Source organism: Carassius gibelio, chromosome A25 (genome assembly GCF_023724105.1).
Source record: "Carassius gibelio isolate Cgi1373 ecotype wild population from Czech Republic chromosome A25, carGib1.2-hapl.c, whole genome shotgun sequence".
In the NCBI taxonomy this organism is placed as follows: Eukaryota; Metazoa; Chordata; class Actinopteri; order Cypriniformes; family Cyprinidae; genus Carassius; species Carassius gibelio.
The window spans coordinates 5,668,953-5,689,542 of record NC_068395.1 but is presented as its reverse complement, the minus strand read 5'-3'; the positions used below and the strand labels follow the sequence as shown (position 1 = coordinate 5,689,542).

The 20,590-nt window shown below is 35.1% G+C and overlaps 1 protein-coding gene across 3 annotated transcripts in view; it reads left to right on the top strand.

Moving 5' to 3' along the window:
- LOC127947250 (NT-3 growth factor receptor-like) overlaps positions 1–20,590 on the top strand; it is a 248,372-nt gene that overhangs the window by 64,334 nt on the left and 163,448 nt on the right. For 2 of the 3 annotated variants that reach the window (XM_052544243.1, XM_052544242.1), the window contains exon 1: positions 2,937–3,481. The exons of the other annotated variant lie outside the window; for it this stretch is intronic. In XM_052544243.1, the coding sequence (XP_052400203.1) occupies positions 3,237–3,481 (245 nt within the window). In that variant the 5' untranslated portion in view covers positions 2,937–3,236. Of the gene's footprint in view, positions 1–2,936; positions 3,482–20,590 lie in introns of those variants that run through there. 3 annotated transcript variants of the gene reach the window in all.

Below are 20,590 nucleotides of genomic sequence, written 5' to 3'. Positions count from 1 at the left end.
TTCATTCAAGAGAATCGTTCAAAAACGCTGATTCATCCAGAAATGAAACAAGTGTAGTAGGTTTATGAGTGAGTCGTTGAATCAGTGATCTAAACAACTTTTTCATCATTCTAATATTAAAAAAAACTGGGGTTTTAAATATATTATATATACACAACCAGTCAAAAGTTTTTGAACCATAAGATGTGTAATGTTTTTTTAAAGTCTCTTCTGCTCACCAAACTATATTTATCTGATCCAAAGTACAGCAAAACAGTAAAGTTTTGAAATATTTTTACCATTTAAAATAACTGCTTTCACTTGAATGTATTTTAAAATGTAATTTATTTCTGTGGTGTGCAGCTGTATTTTCAGCATCATTACTCCAGTCTTCAGTGTCACATGATCTTCAGAAATCATTCTAATATGCTGTTTTGCCATTCAAAAAAAAACATTATTATTATTATTATTATTATTATTATTATTATGTTGAAAACAGATGAGTAGATTTTTTTCAGGTTTCTTTGATAGAAAGTTCAGAAGAACAATAATTGTGTGTAATAGAAATATTTTGTTATAAATGTCTTTGTCACACTTGATCAATTTAAAGAATCCTTGCAAAATAAAATAATTAATTTATATACTTGTGATAATGATAATGTTAATAGTAATAATAATAATAAAGAATCGTAGGAGAATCGTGATCTCTATATGAGATCAAAAAATCGTGATTCTCAATTTATCCAGAATCGTGCAGCCCTAAATCTACCAACATAAAGTTGATTACCACTGTTTTGGCTTGTTTTTGCTTGTAAGTGATTCTTGATCTGTGTGTATTCAGACAAGACAACATTTTCACTGAAGAAAAGCAATATTATGGATGGAGGACAGGTCTTGAAGTAAAAAATGTCTTGATGGATTTGTTTTTTATAAACACGCAGCTTTTGCTTCATAAGAGGTCAATTGATAAACTGGGCTTTTGTGGATTATTGTGATGTTTTTATCAGATGTTTGGGCTTTCATTCTTATATACTTTTAGTGTAAAAGTGTAGTTTTCTTGTGTAAAAAAGACTTATTAGAGACTTATTAAAGATTTATGTTGAAACTCATGTTTAATTAATTAATTTTAAATCATTTTTAAAGTATTTATTTTAATTTAAAAAAAAAAAAATTATCAAGTGACCTTCCATTGTATGACTTGTGGTGTTACCAGAAATAGATCATATGGCTAGATAGACAGGTAGATGTATTAACATACGCACACACACGCACACACACACACACACACACACACACACACATATATATATACACACATTCATATCTATATATATTCGCCAAAATGCCTGTAATACCTGTAGCAACATCATTAAAAGGTCAATTACAAGTTTAATTAGTTAGTACCCATATAATAATCGGGTCCTGATCAGCCTGTCTGTTTGTTCATTATTCCACAGAAATATAATTTATATGTTGACCTACATCGTTGGGCTTGCAGTATCTATAAACCATTTTCCCTTTCCATAAATTGTTATGGACTCACACGTGCAGTCGTAAGATATGAGTTTACTATCAATCGAGGTGAACAACTGCATACTTTTTTTTTTTTTTTTTTATCTCCAAGGAATGTCACGTAAATTCTTTCAACCTTCCAGGTAGCTTTATCTGCAGACGGTAAAGACACAGTTAATCACAGATACTCTCATTACAAATAAAGTCCAATATACCTTAGGACAAGAACCCCAGATGTCAACAAGAGGTTTGTGAGGTCTATCTAGCAGTCTCGTGTTGGTTTTTCCTTGTTGGGTAGATCTTCAGATACACCATACTGATTTAGAAATGCCCAGGTGTGGATAGCAGGAGTGTAGACAAAAGGCCGACATACTCTGTGTGGCCTTAAGTGGACCAGTGCCCTCATTGATATTGTTTTCATACTCCAAAAAATATTTTGCTTATGCAATAGTAGAACTTCCTGCTACGCTATATGAAGACATCACCACACAGCACTGGTGATTTAGCGTTGAATGTGCAGATGGCTAAGTGGTTACACATTAATTGTGTGAGGGCTTAGTGGGGCAGGACACTTTGACTCTGTACCACTCAGAGTTCAAAGAGCTGGAGCATCAGAGATTAACTTACAGTTGAGTGAAAACATGATTCCAAACCAGAAGAATGAGTGTTCATGTTTGTGACCCCAAAGGGCTGTTTTTCCCATTTAGTTTGAGAAGTTGGTGCTTATTAAATGACAATTACCATGTTGCTAAGATATCAGATACAACTGTCTTATAACACACACACACACACACACACACACACACACACACACACACACACACACACACACACACACACACACACACACACACACACACACACACATATATATATATATATATATATATATATATATATTATTATTATTATTATTATTATTATTATTATTATTATTATTATTATTTATTTTTTATTTTTTTTGTAATGCTTCCTAATAAGTTGTATTAGCAAAAATAAAGCTTAACAGATCAGTTGTTCATGTTTGAATGTATTGGAGACTATATATAAAAAAATAAATAAAAAAAAACTGGATGGGTTTCTGTATTCTTTTGGTAGCATTCTTATTGTAAGACATACATAAGTAATGAATGCATGCATAGATAGACAGATGAAAGATATTTCTAGAGTTATTTAATGTAAGAAAATATATGACCATAGTGGAATACTGTCAGTGTTTGGCAGCAGTGTTTTGCCTGTTGCAGAGTGCGTTATTTTCCAGAGCAGATTTGATCGCTTTTGCCGTTCTGCAGGTGCGTCAGTTTTTAATCTGCCCAGTAGGTGGGACTTGATGCTCGGAGCATGGACCTCTCTCTCCCTCCTTCACCCCCCCCACCCCACCTCTCTCTCTCTCTCTCTCTCTCTCACTAGACTGCGCTCTGACGCTTTAGTCTTCAAGCCGGGGATCCAACAACCTGGAACTACGCGACAAACAGCACCGAGGAGACGGGGAAGCTTGTACCATGCAGCCCGGAGAGGAGAACAGGCTGGGACGGTTGATTTTTGAGCCCTTCCTACATTGACGGAGTATTTTCCCCTGTTTTCTTGGGGACTTTATTGCGATCTCTTGATCTGACATACCTTCACTCTCATCCACGCACCCGCGCGCGCTCTCGCATCGCCGCACGGATACCCGGAGCGCGTTCGATTCTGTAGCCGTTGAACATTAGTGAGGAGCTAAAATAGTGAGGGAAGCACCTGGAGACATGGATTTATTCTCCATCCCACCCCGCGTTTGCTGGTGGAGGATCGTGTTTCTCCTCAGCATCTTCCAAGATTATATGAGCTCCATGCTGGACTGCCCACCGACCTGCCGTTGTTCTACCACGAACATCTTTTGCAATGAGTCTTATCAAGGGAATTTCTTTCCCCTCCTGGCACTACAGGACACCGTGAACGATGGGAATACCACTAACAGCCTCCCGGACCTGTTTGAGAACATCTCCTCCATGTAAGTCAAGCGCACAAGTGTCCATCACATGTTGAGTCCATGTGTGCATTGAGATCAACTCAGCCTCCCACTCACTCCAGGCTTTGTGCTGGTGTGTGGGATGATTAGAAGGGTTTTAATGATGGGAAGTAGCTAAAACGATCTTAAATTGATATAAAATGTTAATTAGTTGGATTGCAATTGAATGTTCATGTTAAATCAAGAATAAAATGGAAACAGATTTTTTTTACTCCATATAAGTACACAATCAATGTAAAAAAAAAAAAAATAATAATCAAAATAAATGACACCTGATTGGGGACAAAAAATTGCAACATCTGAGCTTAAATGCAACGTTTTTTTTTTTGTTTTTTTACTTTACAGAGAGGAGTCTTTATAGAAGCGTCTTTGTATTCAAGACAGGAATCCCAAAATAAATTTTGTCACATTCGTCAAAGGTGTATTGTGCTATTAAAGAGAGAGAGAGAGAGAGAGAGAGAGAGAGAGAGAGAGAGAGAGAGAGGAAAAAAGGCTTTACATGAGTTTGAAATGCATGGAGAATTTAAGTCAGATCTCTTTTATGCAATAATTTCAAAACTGATGTTCCAGTGTTTGACTTCTATTAGAAGGTTAAAGTTGGGTAAGTAAAAGGAGATAGAAACATTAATGCTGTAATAGCTATATGATGGCGTTTTTGATGGACTCTGATGGTTTTGGGAAAAATAGGAGAGCTGCGTAATGGCCCTCAGCTGATCAGAGCAACTAAATAATAATGCCTAGAGCAAAGAAAACATTAACGTTGTTGTCTTCAACCAGATTTGGATGCCAAATAATGACATTTTGAATTGCAAAAGCTATTAGTTTTGTCATATAAAGACATCAGTTCTCCGACTCTCTCAAAATGTTCCTCAAATGGGCCATCATGGTTTAACACTGATTCTCCCGGACATATGCCATCAGTCTGGTTCTGTTTTCATTACATAATATCAATAATTTAAAGCTACAAATGTGAAAAATGCAAGACAGATCATGTTTTCGTTGAATAATATCAACGCTGGTGCAGCGCATGAAAACAAAAGAGTGCATTTTGGTGAACAAAAACCTGATTCATGATTGATTGTTTAATGGTAATTGTCTACAAAAGGATGCCATGATAATTCTAAAGCGCTTTGTGATGGATTCACTTTTTTCCATCACATTCTATCAAGGAAACGGCATAATAGTGTATGCCAACTGATCTATGAGCTCAACAGGGAGACGTTTTTACAGCTCTGTCTCCAGTCACTTTGTAAGGCCACTAGAGGGGATAGTGGTAACCTTTTCCAGCGTCTAAACTGCAAAGCCAGAGTACACTGATCAGGGAGCTTTCTCTAAGTGTGCAAGTCCTTTCTCACTTATTTGCTTTTGACTTGTTGTTTGCTTTAAAGATTTATTTTTGTGCAGTAGCTGTATAGGTTTCAGCACCCTCTGATGGTGGACAGCTCCTGTAAGTCTGCCAGTTTTTGAAACAATCCTAGTCCTGTGCTGCCCATTTTGGGTGTTTTCTTATTTGACACCCAATTCTGGTCTTGGAGCCTCAGCTAATGAGTTCATTATATAAATCAAAAGGTTGACATCCACAGTGTGATGTGGGGTACTTCAGGAGCAGGATTGAGAGTTTTCTGAAAAAGTGGCCTATATTTTTAGTTGGCATTCCCCGACGAGTCATCAACCCACTTCTATTGTATTCACATGACCTTGACCAATTTACAAATGATGGCGATTCTCCTCCTTCAGGCCAACTAGCTTTAGTATTACTATTAGATATAAAGCGAGGCCAGCTGAAACCTTGGAGGCCATTTAGAGGAGACATGAGCAAGTTGTCACATGGGGATGCTGTCATATGATCAGCGTTTTTACATAAATGTTTCTCATTACTGCCATTTTTAGTTATTTTTTGGCTTGAGAGCTGTTAAATTTCCCATTATGCTGTTAGCAATTTAAATGCAGGTTCCCACAGTGACAACTTGCCCAATATACAGTAGTGTGATATGAATAATATCACAGTAGTTTTTATGTCAGTAAGATATTTCAATGAAGATTAATATTTTTCAAAGACGTCTCTTATGCTCACTAAGGCTGCATTTAGTTCATCTAAAATACAGTAAATGGGTAATATTGTTAAATATTATTACAATTTAAAATAATGTTTTTATATTTTAATATAATTTAAAATTTAATGTAATCCTGTGATGCAAAACTGAATTTTCATCATCATTACTCCAGTCTTTGGTGCCACGTGAAATCAATTCTAATATGTCAATTTTACTACTTTTTAGATTTACAGTTGCCCCCAAAATATTTGGAAACCTTAGTTATAAATATAATGTAATTATATTTATGTATGTTTATCAAATCACTATTTAGTTAAATGAAGATAAAATAAAGACACTTTTCATGAAAGCTAACACCTCTGTTTGTGAAATGTTAAGTTAAAACCACAGTTTAGAGTATATGACACTTGTGCCTACTTGAGGGAAATTGATTTCATGCATCCACTAAAAACCACCTTGGAAGTGAAAAAATATATAAAATTAAATAAATGAAGTCGGGTCCTGTGAAAACAACTATCAGCATTTGCAATAGCATCTCCAACATGCGATTTTCAGTATGTAAATTACTTTCCGGGGCCACTGCATAATATGACTAATGTGAAATAATATTTGATGGCATCACAAGTGATTGAGGTCCATCTATTTTTACATTTTTTTGTACAATTTTTGAGTGAGAACAACCCAAAATAGAGTTTGTCATGCTTGCAGTTTTAACAATATATGGATGTTTTTCCCAGCTTTGTTGCAGTCTTCTGTTTGTTTTACATCAGCGTAATCGAGTACACTTAGTGTTGCTCATTTGTTTTCATCAAGCCTATCCATTATGCTAATTGTCTTCTTTTTTTTTGTACACTCAATAATGATATTTATGTATTAGCAGCACTATTATTTTATTTTGCTAATGGAATGTCATAATGGATGGCCAGAATATAAACACTATTCCAGATCCCTCTTATTTAAGTCTTTATGCTGCAACAAATGGTCTGTCTTAATCTATAACAATTATAGATTATTTATTAATTATATTATATATTAATTTAATTGAGTAATTGAAACAATTGGATTTCTAAAAGGGTTAATCATATCTTCAATTTCAAGGACAATTATATATATTTATTTCAACATTATTTATTTTTTGTTTATGTATGTATGCATTAAAGGGTTAACAATCTTTAAAATGTTACTTTTTAAAATTAATTTATTTATTAAAGAGTTTTTAATAAATTTGAACTAACCCTATCTCTAACTCTAACCCAAATTTATTAATATATTTAGGGTTAATATCTTAAAGTAAAAATATATATTAAACAAAATTATTATTATTATTATTTATAAATGGGTCAATATCTTAAATTTCAATGATAATATTGATCTAAATAAAAATAAAATAAAAATCAGTTTTTTATTGTTTCATTTATTATTATTATTATTATTATTATTATTATTATTATTATTATTATTATTTGGTTTATTTGTGGCACATAGAGTCCAATATTGTGCAGGAGGGTTTTGTGCAACAGGATGACTAACGTAAGAAAACAAGTTGTTGATTCACCATTCAGTCTCCATTCAGCTGTCCCAGGGGTCTCTGTGTCTGTAGACCATTGTCTGAGAGCCTAATTTCATGTGTGATTAAAAAGAGTGGATTAGCAACAGTTTCAGATAGGCCTAGTTGAAAATGACTCCCTGAAATCTAAATGGCGTCACTTTGGAAAGATCTCCGAAGCTCAATTACACTGGAGCTTTTCAAAAAGCGTTTTCAAAGTAAAGCGGCCGTTGCAAATCGGCACCTATAAAAGCCATCAGCAGTGTCACATACCTGCTGATAGATGGAAAAAGCAAGAAAAAACTCATTGAAGAACATTTGAATGGAAATTCAAATGGCTTCTACTGTATGCTGATGTGTTGTGCTCGTCGTTGTGCATAGAAGGATTTTTATTTTTTTCTCATTTTACTTCGGTCGCCTGCCTGCTTGATTGCTGCATTCAAGTAATCAAACAATAGCTTCAGGGCACAAATGGATCCATAATTACACTCCTTATGTGATGATCAAACTTTCTTTCTCGAGAAAGGACCAGGAAGGGAGAGTTTGGTTCCTTTTAACTAGGCAAAATGTCGACTAAGCTTTTTATGCATCCTCAATATTTGGTTGGTAATGCTTAATGATCTGTGACTTGTAAGGCGTATTTTGTGCTGGCAGGTGTGGTTATGTGCAAGGCCAGCTAATTTCAGCATGGTCTGTCTGGATGTGGCTGCTGGAAACCATGTTAGAAGCTGTGAAATCATCCATAGCATATGTTGTGCTAGGAGAGTCTGAAAGGGGTGAAGAGGGTTGTTATCAGAGTAAGGAAACGCAATAGGATTTAATTTACATTAGCCTTTTTTTGGGGTTTCATAACCTGGTTGTAATACCTCAATAATAGGTCTTGGAGATATTGAGACACTATAGAAATGCTTGCCATGGGCTTTCTGAAATGCATATGATATTTATTGGATTTGTAGATGTCCCATGAACGTCAACATGCAAGTGTGAATCCTTTCCAAACAGATGTAATGTACCTCAGGGTCTCAGAAACTGAATCTTGAAAGATCAGGCTCAATATTAAAAAGATTTTTGTTTCATGAGAACTGAATATAGATTAAAAAACAAACAAACAAAAAAAAAAAACTCTCTATATATGTTTACACTTACAGACAAAACTATTCTTTACAAAAAACGTCATTCGTTCTTTTTGGGTCTCAGACACTTTTATTTTATTTTATTTTTAAATTTTATCTATCTATCTACCTATCTGTCTGTCTGTCTGTCTGTCAGTCAGTTAAAAGTATGTTCAGTTTTTATTTACTGGTTTTTGTTTAGGTCAGACGAACGAATGTTGTTTATTTATTTAATTTATTTATTTGTGAAGGGGTTAGTAAAGTCTTCAGTCTGAATGAAGGAGAATTATAGATTTATTTCGTTTTATAGATTACTTTCAACAGTTTTGTGTTTAGTTTATTCATAAAAGGGTTAAATCCTTTAATATCCCTAAATATTAATTTTTTTTTTTTTTATAAAAATCAGCTATCCTATTTATTTTATCCTAATTACCTGAAGCTCATTTTACATGGTTTAAGAACTAGAAGCTTAACTACTTCGAAAAAGTGTATAAAATTCAGTAGTATCAGCGCTGCTTCCTCTCTTTATTGGCTTGAGGTTTAATAATTGTTAGCTCTGTCTTCTTTGCAACTGAACTCATGCAAAACAAAACTTCTGTTTTGAAAACAATTTGGATGACAGACTTATTGGCTTAAAAAAAAAAAAAAAAAAAACAAAGATAAAAAAAAAAACATTTATGAACCTTGTGAAGTCTAAGCAAGTCCCTCTTTTATTTGCTGCCTATTTATTTACAAAAGCGCAGGTGGAATTTGTCAATTTTGAGAGCCTTAGGTGTTGGATCAAAAGAAACCAGTGTTTTCAGAAATGGTTGTTTGACATTCTTAACCTACAAAACTCTTTTATTGTAGTGTGTATTATTATTATTATTATTATTTTTTATTAAAAGCCCTTTTGTGACTTTTCCTTTGACCTTGAGAGCTTAAAAAGCTTTTTGTTTATCATTACATTATGATATTAGTGACATAAGCACACGCATGAATGAGCATGTCATGCACATTATTATTTTCAATAATATTTTAGACATGACAACCTTTTAACAACTCGTTAAATCAGCCGAAAGAAAGCAAAGTTCTTGCTAATGTGCAAATTATGGATTTTGGAGGAGCACATTACTGATCTCGGTGTGTGCTAACATGGACTGACCCACTACTGTCCCGAGTAGAGTAATGGGAAGCATTCATTTGTATGACCCCTGATGTTCATAATGTGTCTGGAGGCCCTCTTTATGATAACCATAATGGCAGAAAGATCAATATAGAGCAGGCTGACCTCAAAGTGTAGATGCAGATATGAACGTTTGACATAGTAAAGGTCTCGATGTGCTGTGTTAATCGGGAATCTTTCCCAATAACGGCTTAGCTTGCGTTTTCCATTTTATGTATTGGGTGGCTGCCTTCAGTCATAAATAATGTCATTGAAATGAGGCCGTGTGCTATCGATTGGAGACTCTTTCTGTAACGTTGAATTGGCCCATTTTAGTTTTGTGGAGTTGATGGAATTTGTCCAGTGTTGGACATGTTTACGAAGTGGAAGATCTGGTGTATGCATCCACGTATTAAGTGACACAAGTGGAACTGTGTTTGCATTTGGCTTGCAGAACCACATACATATAAACATACATACATACCAAATCTTATTTACAGTTGTAGGTAGTTTTAATAGTTGTGTTATCTGAAATGAACAACAACAGCAACAATAATAATAACATTTATAATAATAATAGTGCATTTATTTATATTTAATTAATGCATTTATAATGTATACTGTAGTAGTAGTAGTAGTAGTAGTAGTAGTAGTAGTAGTGATAGTATATAAATAATGAATACATAAATGTATCAATAATAATACTACTAATAATTATTATTACTATTATAAAGGTATTATTAAAAACATAGTGATATAATAACATTATAATTACAGAGAGAAAATAATAATAATAATTATCATCATAATTTTTTATATTTGTTATTATAATAATAATTATTAGTAGTAGAGTAATAGTAGCTGTAGTATCAATACATAAAGGTATCATATTTTCATGATAAAAATATAAAAAATATATCAATACTATAATATTATAATATATTTATATTATTATTATTATTATTATTATTAGTAGTAGTAGTAGTATAAGTACAATATGAATATTAAAAACAAAACTATAAAATACATAGAGTAATAATAATAATAATAACATTATTATTATTATTATTATTATTATTATTATTATTATTATTATTATTATTAATAATTATACTATACTACTACTGACCACCTATGAATCACCTTTGTACATTTAGTGCCTGAGATGTAGCCCATGATGTGATTATAATTTTCTGTTTTTATTGTATTAAACAAAGGCAAATGTATCAGTAGCTGCTGGCTATATATGACACTAAATAACAGTAGGAAGTTGAGGCACAATGATGGCCGCTGTTGTGTTGAAACAGTGTGGTGTAAAAATATGTGCATGCCACTCCCCCTCCCGCTGCGTCTACAAATAAGTTACACAGCGCTTTGTCAGACCCCACACTGAGAACACTTCTGTTTGTGTGTTTGATGGGGAATCACTCCCTAAATTTAGCTGAAGTTGTAGGAATGACAGCCAGAGATGTCGAGGTCACATGGCGGTTTGATGTAAGTTTGTGGATGTTTTGGGTAAGCAGGTCATGTAATCTGTCACTGTTAGTTAGAAAGACACTGACTTTATTGATAGTGTGAGAAGCTGGTTTTACATGATGCACCTCTTGTCTGTCATAATGCCATTGCCCTGACATCTGGAGAGGTCTTGTAGTGGTCATAGACCATGATAAAATATTGATCACTCTCTCCTTTCAGCACACGATAAAGCATTTTGCCAACCTGCCTCTTTAGAAGACATAAAAAAACTCCTGTCTCTTTATGACTAGGAAAACAGTATTTGCGGCTCTTTTTTTTTCTGCCAGCAAGGCAATTTTTAGTCACTGTCGATGACGAAAGTTAATGAAACACAAGCACATCCCAGCAATTTTTCCTAATTCAATAGAAAGCTATTGATTGAGCCAAAAGTAATGGAATAACAATTACGGTGACATTCCAATCTAGTATATTCAACTGCCATAGATGGTGGATAATACAGGGAGGGAGCTTTGGGTTTCAATCATGAACATTTGGGAGGTAATTTCGTCCGCTGCTGTTTTAGATTTCCTTCGTTTTCATTTTCTCTTGTTCCTAGTGCTCTCCCGTCCTCTTTCTCATTTTTTTCTATCCCTCCTTCTTGCCACTGATCTTTTATTCATTGCATGGCTAATGAAGCGCCTGATAGACTGTAGAACAGTATGAATGATCCGCAGCAGTTTATTTCTCGGCTAGAGAGCAGATGAAAGGCGTCCACAGGTAGGCAGTAGCGGCGTCTTTAACGGCATGTCTTGTTCATGCTTGCTTGCTTTTGCAAAGGACTTTCAGGCCAGATCTGAATACAATTGCTCTTTTCCATTTTCGTTGTGAAATAAAGGAATGTCAGACTCTTTACACCTGATTGTAATGTGCATTTTCATTGATTAGATCACACTGGATAAGAGTTGAATGTGTTGAAAGACATAATTAGTCTCTGATGGCAGACCTACAGACACCCACAGCCCCTTCTTAGTCTAGTAAACTCTAATCCGATTGGCTATACACATCTTCCAAGAGTAAGAGCACACATTTCTTTATTTGCATTTATGCAATTAGTCCGCACGGACCGTAGGTTGTGTAGTTGTGAAGGAAAAAATGTAAAGTTTCAAAGAAAAATCTTTTTCTATTTTTCTTAATCTTTGAAAGACATTGAAGTATTTTTTTATACTTTAAGTAGCACGTAGACTAGATATTCTTCTTAATTCTGTTAGTCTGTACTGATTTTCTATTTACTTTCAGCTGTTTTATTGACTTGTTTACATTTTTTCTGTATTCTTTAAAAACATTTTATTTGTTATTTATTTATTTTTAAACAGTTTTCTATTCAGTTTTATTATTGTGGTATAATTAATTTAAGATAAATCGCTAAACCCCCCTTGGATTGGCTCTTACAGATGTCAATCAGTGGGCGGTTCTTGTCCAGTGTAAGCTGCTGGTTATTATACATTAGGTCTGGTTACATGAGTATAGATGCAAATTCTCTTTAAATAATCCTGAAAAATGTATCTTTTATGAAACATTTGTTTTCAGTATTGACAATAATAAGAAATGTTTCTTGAGTATCAAATCAGCATATTCGGATGATTTCTAAAGGATCATGTGACACTGAAGACTGGAGTTATGATGATGAAAATTCAGCTTTGTTATCACAGGAATAAATTACATTTTATAAATATATACAAATATAAAACTTATAAAAATCTTACCAATACCAAACCTGTGAATGTTACATAATATCTTTTTCTCTACGTTCCATTACTACATCTTGAATCTCCCTGCTAAGCTGTACACATGTAGTATGGAATGATATTCCGGACATTATTCAAAAGGAATCGCAAATTGTATTTGCAATTGCGTTTTCAATTTGTGGACGCATAAAATGTGACATAATCCAAATGCAAATGCAAATCGTGCAATACCGTTTGCATTTTCGTTTAAGCGAACGCACAGTAAAAATGGAAATGCAAAGTCCATTTGCAATTGTGTTTCCCATATCTTACGAGCTATGAGCCTGTCATATTTAAATAGCAATATTAATTACCACATTTGCCTTTTCACTCTCTCTGCACTGTGCATGTAAACTGCCAAAACTCAAATGGAATTGCAATTCCTTTTGCAATTGAATTTCCAACGTCTACACGGAAACCTGTCAATCAAGTGACAGGGGTGGGGCCATTTTATTGGGCGTGTTTGCATTGGGAAGTGACGTCACTCACAGTCGACGGTTATAAATAATTATTAATCAATTAGTGTGGACTTTGTCATCTAAATATGTAATAACCAATAATGTTAAGGATTTGTCTTAAAAATTACTTCATCTTTTCTATCCTGTGAAGCTTTACTGAAAAAAAGATGTTTCTTCTTCGATCATACTAAAATGTACCATGTTTTACTATGGTAAATATGAGTTAATCGATAGTGTTTATAATTAAAACACAGTAGACACAAATGTACAGTTGTCTGAGACGTTATGAAATGTTCTTTAACATCATGAACCATAAAATGTAGTCAGTGGTCTGCTATGGTTTATTTTCATAATAGGTAAACACAGGTCACAAGTTAATATGGTCACATTTCCTTGATTGGAAATTTTCTGCAATTTTCCTCACTGTATATTTACAATAAAACAAAAAGGATATGAAATACCACTGCCTCCTTTCATTTTTCATTTAAACATAATAATAGCAGCAGAAATGTACTTAGTTCAGGGAAATGTGTATATATACAATCATTACAAATGAAACGAAATATTATATCAATTGCCTCTTTTATTACCGTCGACTGTGAGTGACGTCACTTCCCAATGCAAACACGCCCAATAAAATGGCCCCACCCCTGTCACTTGATTGACAGGTTTCCGTGTAGACATTGGAAATTCAAATGCAAAAGGAATTGCGATTCCATTTCAGTTTTGGCAGTTTACATGCACAGTGCAGAGAGAGTGTAAAGGCAAATGTGGTAATTAATATTGCTATTTAAATATGACAGGCTCACAGCTCGTAAGATATGGGAAACACAATTGCAAACAGACCTGCATTTCCATTTAAAATTTGGCAGACACTGTGCGTTCGCTTAAACAAAAATGCAAACGGTAATGCGCGATTTGCATTTGCGTTTGGATTATGTCACATTAAATGTGTCCACAAATTGAAAACGCAATTGCAAATACAATTTGGAATAAAGTCCGCAATATAATTCCATACATGTAGTGTCTATAGCAGGTAAGCCCGTGCAGGCAGACTTGACACATGTTGACTTATGACTGATGTTTTAAAACCAAAGAGGCCTTATAGGAGGCTGTAAGCACATGGCTGAGGGCTTCCAGGGTCCTAGTTGTTTGTGATACTCATTGCTATTCACAGGAAGCCACAGCAATAGAAAAACAAGAGTGGGCGTCCCAAATGGGATTGAGCGTCTTAGAGGGCACCTGCGCCAGGCAGATGCAGGTTGGGTTTAGCCGCGTATCGCTGTTCCCTGAAAGCGCCTTGTCTTTTTGGGGGCCTGTTTAGGATTCCAGGGGAGCTTTTCTGTGATGAAAGGCTAAGTGGGATTTTGCCTCCTATCTCAGGCATTTCTCTGTGTAATGAAATGTTACCTTCCGACTGCAAGTGGCCGAGTCTCTATAAGGTCATTGTGATGGTGTCTTGAAAACTTGTTTTGGGATTCTAGTCGTAGGACTCTGGAATAAATTGACTGCCTCCTCTGCCAAGTGTGCGTCAGACTTATTCTTAGATGTGAAGTAACCCAACCACAGTGTGGTAAATCTTGTAGCAGACTGTAAAAATAGCTGTTTGAAGCAAACTTTTATATTCTAATGTGAAGATTTCATCAGCATATAATTTACATATTTAAAAGTACCTTAAGACTTTGCAGAGTAGAGACTTTTAACACATACTTTATCTGATTTTCCAGTTAAAATATCACAACTTCCTTGATACAATTAATATTTGTGAAGATTTAAATCATTGAATCAATTTTTAAAACCTCTTTTAAGTGTTGCTGAAGGATTTGTAGACATGTTTTGTTCAACATAAAAGATACTGTACTCGGTTTAAAAGTTACTTCTGTTTCAGCTGTGCTTTATACATCACTACACCATTGTAGACAATTTTGCTGAAATGCTAATGTGACCACACCTTACATCTATATGCTGTTTTATATTCTTTTTTATTATCCAGTGAAAGTGCAAAATTGAGATTCAAATCTCCCAGCATTTTAAAATCTGAAGAACTGATGACTGTAGAATCACAGTCATGTCTAACATCATCTCAGCATGATTCAAACGTTCATTTTCCAGGCCACATACAGTATGTGTTTGTGGTCTGGGTCGGTGTCCTGCTGTTGAAAAGATGTTGCCAAGCTGTTTTCTATGATAATGAAAAGTTCTCAATCTGCCTAACAGGTGCTCTGACCTGGCGATCTCATTTATGAGAACCAGTTTGTGGCAAGCGGTGGAGAGTGGCCAAGATCCAAGATCTACAGGCCTAATTACACAGCTGCCGCTGAAGATTTTTTAATTTCCTATTACTGAGATGGAGAGAAACATTCCTTCAACTCGATTTAATGCCAAATCTGTCTTTTCCATCTGCGATTCGGAGGCGGTCTTCATCGTCTTTCCTCAACACGATTGACCAAAAATTAGGAGTTTTCATCTTCTGAAAGTGTCATTATATATCATTAGCTTGATGGCTCTGAAATAGTTTTATTTGTTCATACGCACAATAAGAGACAAGTGGAAGCTTGATCCTGGGTCAGTGTTCCCAGTCATGTTTCATTTGTGAATTTTGGCCTAGACTGCGGTGAAGGAAAGCCTTGCAGAGGGTGTGGGCCATATTCCTCCTCCTCCGTGAGAGGAGTTTTAATGAGAGCACAGCCGGTGCATGTCCTGCGCATTCATAAATAGCTCTCCACCCCCGTCAAACTCCCTTCATCCTCCATCCATCGGCCCACGGTGCTGGAATCAGCATCCAGCTAAAAAGATAAAACAGTAACATCAAACTGCAGAGGGAACAAGGAGTTCCTCTGCCTCCTGGCGTGTGTCAAGTCTGACATTTAGCCTCATTATCCTATTAATGTTCAATAAAAACGCACGTTGAATTTGGGGATAGATATTTAACCCACTTGAAGTTTTCTTGAAAGGCAAATGTGAAATTCAAACGTATGACTTCTTGTGCTTCATGGTCCATAACTTTTAAAAACTGATATTTATCATTTTAAATAGATCAGCAGAATATTTTTTCTTTTTTTCTTTTTTAATGCAAATCGATTTTCATTTTATGTTGTGTTAATAGATAAGCCCGTTTGGTAGATTTACCTCAGTACCTCAATATTTGGATATTTCAGTCTGACTGTAGAGACATTCAGTAGATAATGCCAGAAATCAATGTGATAAAATTTTGTAGAATTCATTCAGTCATTCATTCAAGTGAATCCTGAATTTGTCTGTTTTAATGATGAATGTTTTACACTATTTGGTGTCCACCGATATTGGGTGATTGAGGACTTCTAAACACATTGAACAGATTAATTCAAAAGTGAATCTTTGAAACAGGTATTTTTTTTTTTTTTTTTGTAGTCTGTTTTGTCACAGGACTTTAAGAATCATTCGAGGTGATTCTGAAAATGGATATGCAAAGCATCTAAATTCAGTTCATTGACAACTGATTCCCAACTTTGTCTCTGGGCAGCGTAGAAATTCCTGTTAAGTGTTTCCTTTCTAAAAATGATGTTATTTGTCTGCTTTTATAAGGTCCCACTCCGTTTTTCTCATGCTAGTGTTTTATTACCTTGCTTTGTATTCTTCTCAACACATCAGAGACTTTCCTGTCTGGCCTAGCTTTCATCAAGCTAAGACACCTACGAACAGAGAGAGAGAATAAGGAGACCCCTTTAACATTCCTTTTTGATTCAGGTCTTTATATTGTTAGCATGATTGCAGGGTGGTTCATTTTAAAACCTCCACAGTGTATTGAATTTTTTTTTTATGCTGAGCACAAATAGCATCAGCAGGTCATGCCTTTAAGTAAAAACGTGCAATTACACGACCATAATTTGCCATAATTAAAGCTTGAGTATTGATATGAGCAAAGAACGTCAACAAAGGAGATGTAGTTCACGTACGTTCATTACTAATTTATGAGGATATCTTGTTTTAATTAATTCATAATTGCTTTGGAAACTTGGAGCGTTACTTTTCCCTAAATAATTACAACCATGGAACCCAATGGGATGTTTTAGATTGGTAATTGGAATTTGATTTAAGTGACTTTTTAAATATTTCAAGCCCAAAGAATAAACCGTAACAGAACATTTAAAAAGACTGAACATTTAATATCCTGATAGGTCTGAGCAATTAAGGCGAGGGTTACATTTGATTTGGCAATTTTGGCGAGGAGTAAAAAGAAGACTAATAACTATGGAAATAGGTTGGGTTTATCTTCAGCCACCAGTGGTAGAGCGGATGTGTATGACACATTCAGTACGGTGGCATATCAGAGCTTCCAGCATTTCCCGTGGGAATGCAGGACCATTTAGTCATTTGCTTTTACCTTGAAAAGGCTTTTGATTTGGTTAGATCTCTGCCATATTACCAGGCTGGATTAACTTTGATTGACTGTGCGTGATTTAACCCCCCAAATCCCACCTCACCGCTGACTTCAGTGTTCAAATCAATCATGCAGACTCGAGAAGTTCAGACTTCATGGATGAGTCTGATTGACTCACCCAGAAATGAAAAATGTCATTTACTCACCCTTAAGTTGTTCCAAACATATAAGTTGCTTTCTTCTGTTGAGCACAAAGGAAGTTATTTTAAAGAATGTTGGTAACCAAAAGTTGATGGTAGCCATTGACTTTCATAGTATGGAAACAAATACTTTGAAAGTTACCTTTAAAATATCTTCTTAGTAATTGTTTGAGCTTTCATTGTGTGAAATTGCATTTTGTTTGAAATCTTTAGAATTTGTGGCAGAAAGGAGTTTGCGCTCAACAATCACGCTAGTAACTGTACAACTTTTTTCTATAAACATCAAAGTAAAGGTTGTTTTATTAAAGTAGTATTTTACAGTGTAGGCATTTTTAGTCTATGCTATGCTTTAGGCTAGGTTGCATAGTTGCCAGTTGTAGCTGTATTTCTATGCTGTAAGCTAGGTTGTTAAGTGTACAGTCAAATGATTGTGCATTTGAGTCCTTCTTACCTGGGAAGATGTTTTTTTTTAGTTGGGTAAGTCTTAATTATGACATCAGGTGCATTCACATTACTTTGGTGGGAGCAAATAATACAGCAAGTTTTTTTTCTTACTCCAGTTCTACAGTGTGAATAAAAAAATTTGCATATGCATTTTTATGCAGTTTATAAAGGTGCTGTAAACTAAATTACTATGTATTATTTCATAGTTGTCAGGGTTATAATAATTAACTAAAAATAAAACTGATTTTTTGGTTACTTTAAATAAAATAAACATTAATTAAAATAATCTTAAAAATAAAAACATATTATTTCAAATAGTTGACAAAGCAATATTTCTTATTTGAATTTAGTTTAATTTGATGTAATAAAATAAATAAAACTTAAATAAAATCGACTAAATATGACTAAAACAACAACAATAACAAAAAAAAAAACTGAAAATTACACCAAATAAAATTACTAAAACTATAAAATGAAAATGAAAACATAAACAAAATATAAAAATAAAAACTGATTCAAAACGTTAATGAACAATAAATTAATTAATTAGCAATTTTATTCATTTTAACAAATTTACCACTGCACCTATTGCATATTGTCATATTTTCTTGACAATATTCCTCCAACACAGAGTTTCCCACTCTTATTATGACTTTGTGGTGCTTGTTCTACTCATAAATAGACTCTTTCAGACGTAAACGCACTATAACTAACAAAGACATCAATTGTTGATTGACATTTGTTCTGAATGCCAGACTTTTGTGTCTCCATTTGTAAGGAGCTAGACATTTGCTGATGGAGTCTCTTGCTCCAAAGCTTTAATTGCAGGTCTGTCGAGAGCGAGAGACCGCGAGAAAGAAAGATGAGAGATTTCAACAATCATCTCTCGAGAGTGGATGAGTTCGGGGATTGAGCATGTCTCCTTAATTCTCTTCGCTGAAAGACGCACCACCCCCCACTTGTTACGAATACCCTTTAGAAAGAGCTGAGCCCCTGGATCATGTCTTTAAGTCTGACCCCATATCTGTCTTTCCCACCTAATTGAATTCCTCAAAGTGAGAAGATCCCGTCTGCCAGAAAGCCTGCATGCTTTATTTCCCATCAGCGGGTGAAGAACACATGGGGTTTGATAGCAGAACCCTGATGTGCTCCCTGCCCGGCTCATCCCTTCTTCCACCTTTCAGAATTAGTTAGGAAAGATGGAGAGAGATCAGTTCCTTGTGTAGCTGCTCAGTGAGGAGATGTCAGGGGCAGAGCGGCTCATGATGATTTCATAGCTGTCTGTGGAATAATTGAAGAGTGCGTGCTTGTGGGCATGTAGAGAGAACTACTGTGTGCTTCAGAGCTGCGTTGTGTCCCAAAGTTATGTCTATAGAGTTTATGTGCGTATAGATATACGTGCACCCTGGTGGGAAAGAGAGAGTCAAAGCACCCCTCTCTTGGGTGCCTTTGTGCAAGAAGAGGGCAGACCCTGTGTTGTATTATTCATAAAGTTATTTCTGGCAAGTGCTATTGACAGGGCATGGTATTGTGCTCAATCTCATCACATTCAGATACAAGAATGAAGCCCAGGTTGAGACTGTGATCTGAGAAGCCACTTCTGAATGAGGTTTTTACACCAATTCGGAGACTTGGAAGAGTAAAGAGTTGTAATAATAATAATGTATAAGAAGTAACATTAAAATAATAGTATATGTAGTTTAAATATAATAATTGTGCACATGTTGTGTGTGTGTGCATACTCATTATTTCAATTACAACTTACTATTATAAAATTAAAAGACAGTAATTATCTATATAATAAACAATAAATTAATTGTTTTTCGATTCATAATACACTCCATGAAAAGTAATTGTTATGTGACATTCGCATTGCATTCAGTTCGGTGGTTGGCATCCATTCAGCCTTCAGTCCACGGCATCACATAATGGTGGCTATATCAACTAACTTGATCTCAATGAGATGTGCCACTTGGTTGATGCACTCCAAACCCACTCAGCATGAGGTAGTCTCCAAAAAACAACACAAAAGCACACATCCTGCACACCGTCTGGCCTGTAACACACACATCAAGTTCTCTGTTTCAGAACAGTCTGACAGCTTTTATCAACAAACCCTCAACTCTTTATTTTCGTGTTATCTGCACCCTTTCAAGTCTCTGTGACTGGGTTTTTGTGGGAGGTACTATTCCCCCATGTTTACTAAGTCTTCAGAGAATGTCGTCGGTACGGTTTAATGTAGTTCAATGTGCTGGAACCCCATTCGGTTAAGAAAACCCGGTTACTCCACCCAAGACCCAACAATGAAACAATGTGCTCAGTAATTACAGAGCCAGGGCGGTGTTTTGATTTGTGACATCCTTTATGGGAAATGCCCACACAATTAAGGCCGCTCACAGCACTCGGTCAAGCATCACACTACCGTTTTTGGGACCGAAAAATATTAATTGCCTCCGGTTCCGGTTCTTGTCAAGAAACGGATCAGGTTCTGGAGGAGCGGTTCTCGGTTCCCAACCCTAGCCACGAGCTGATAA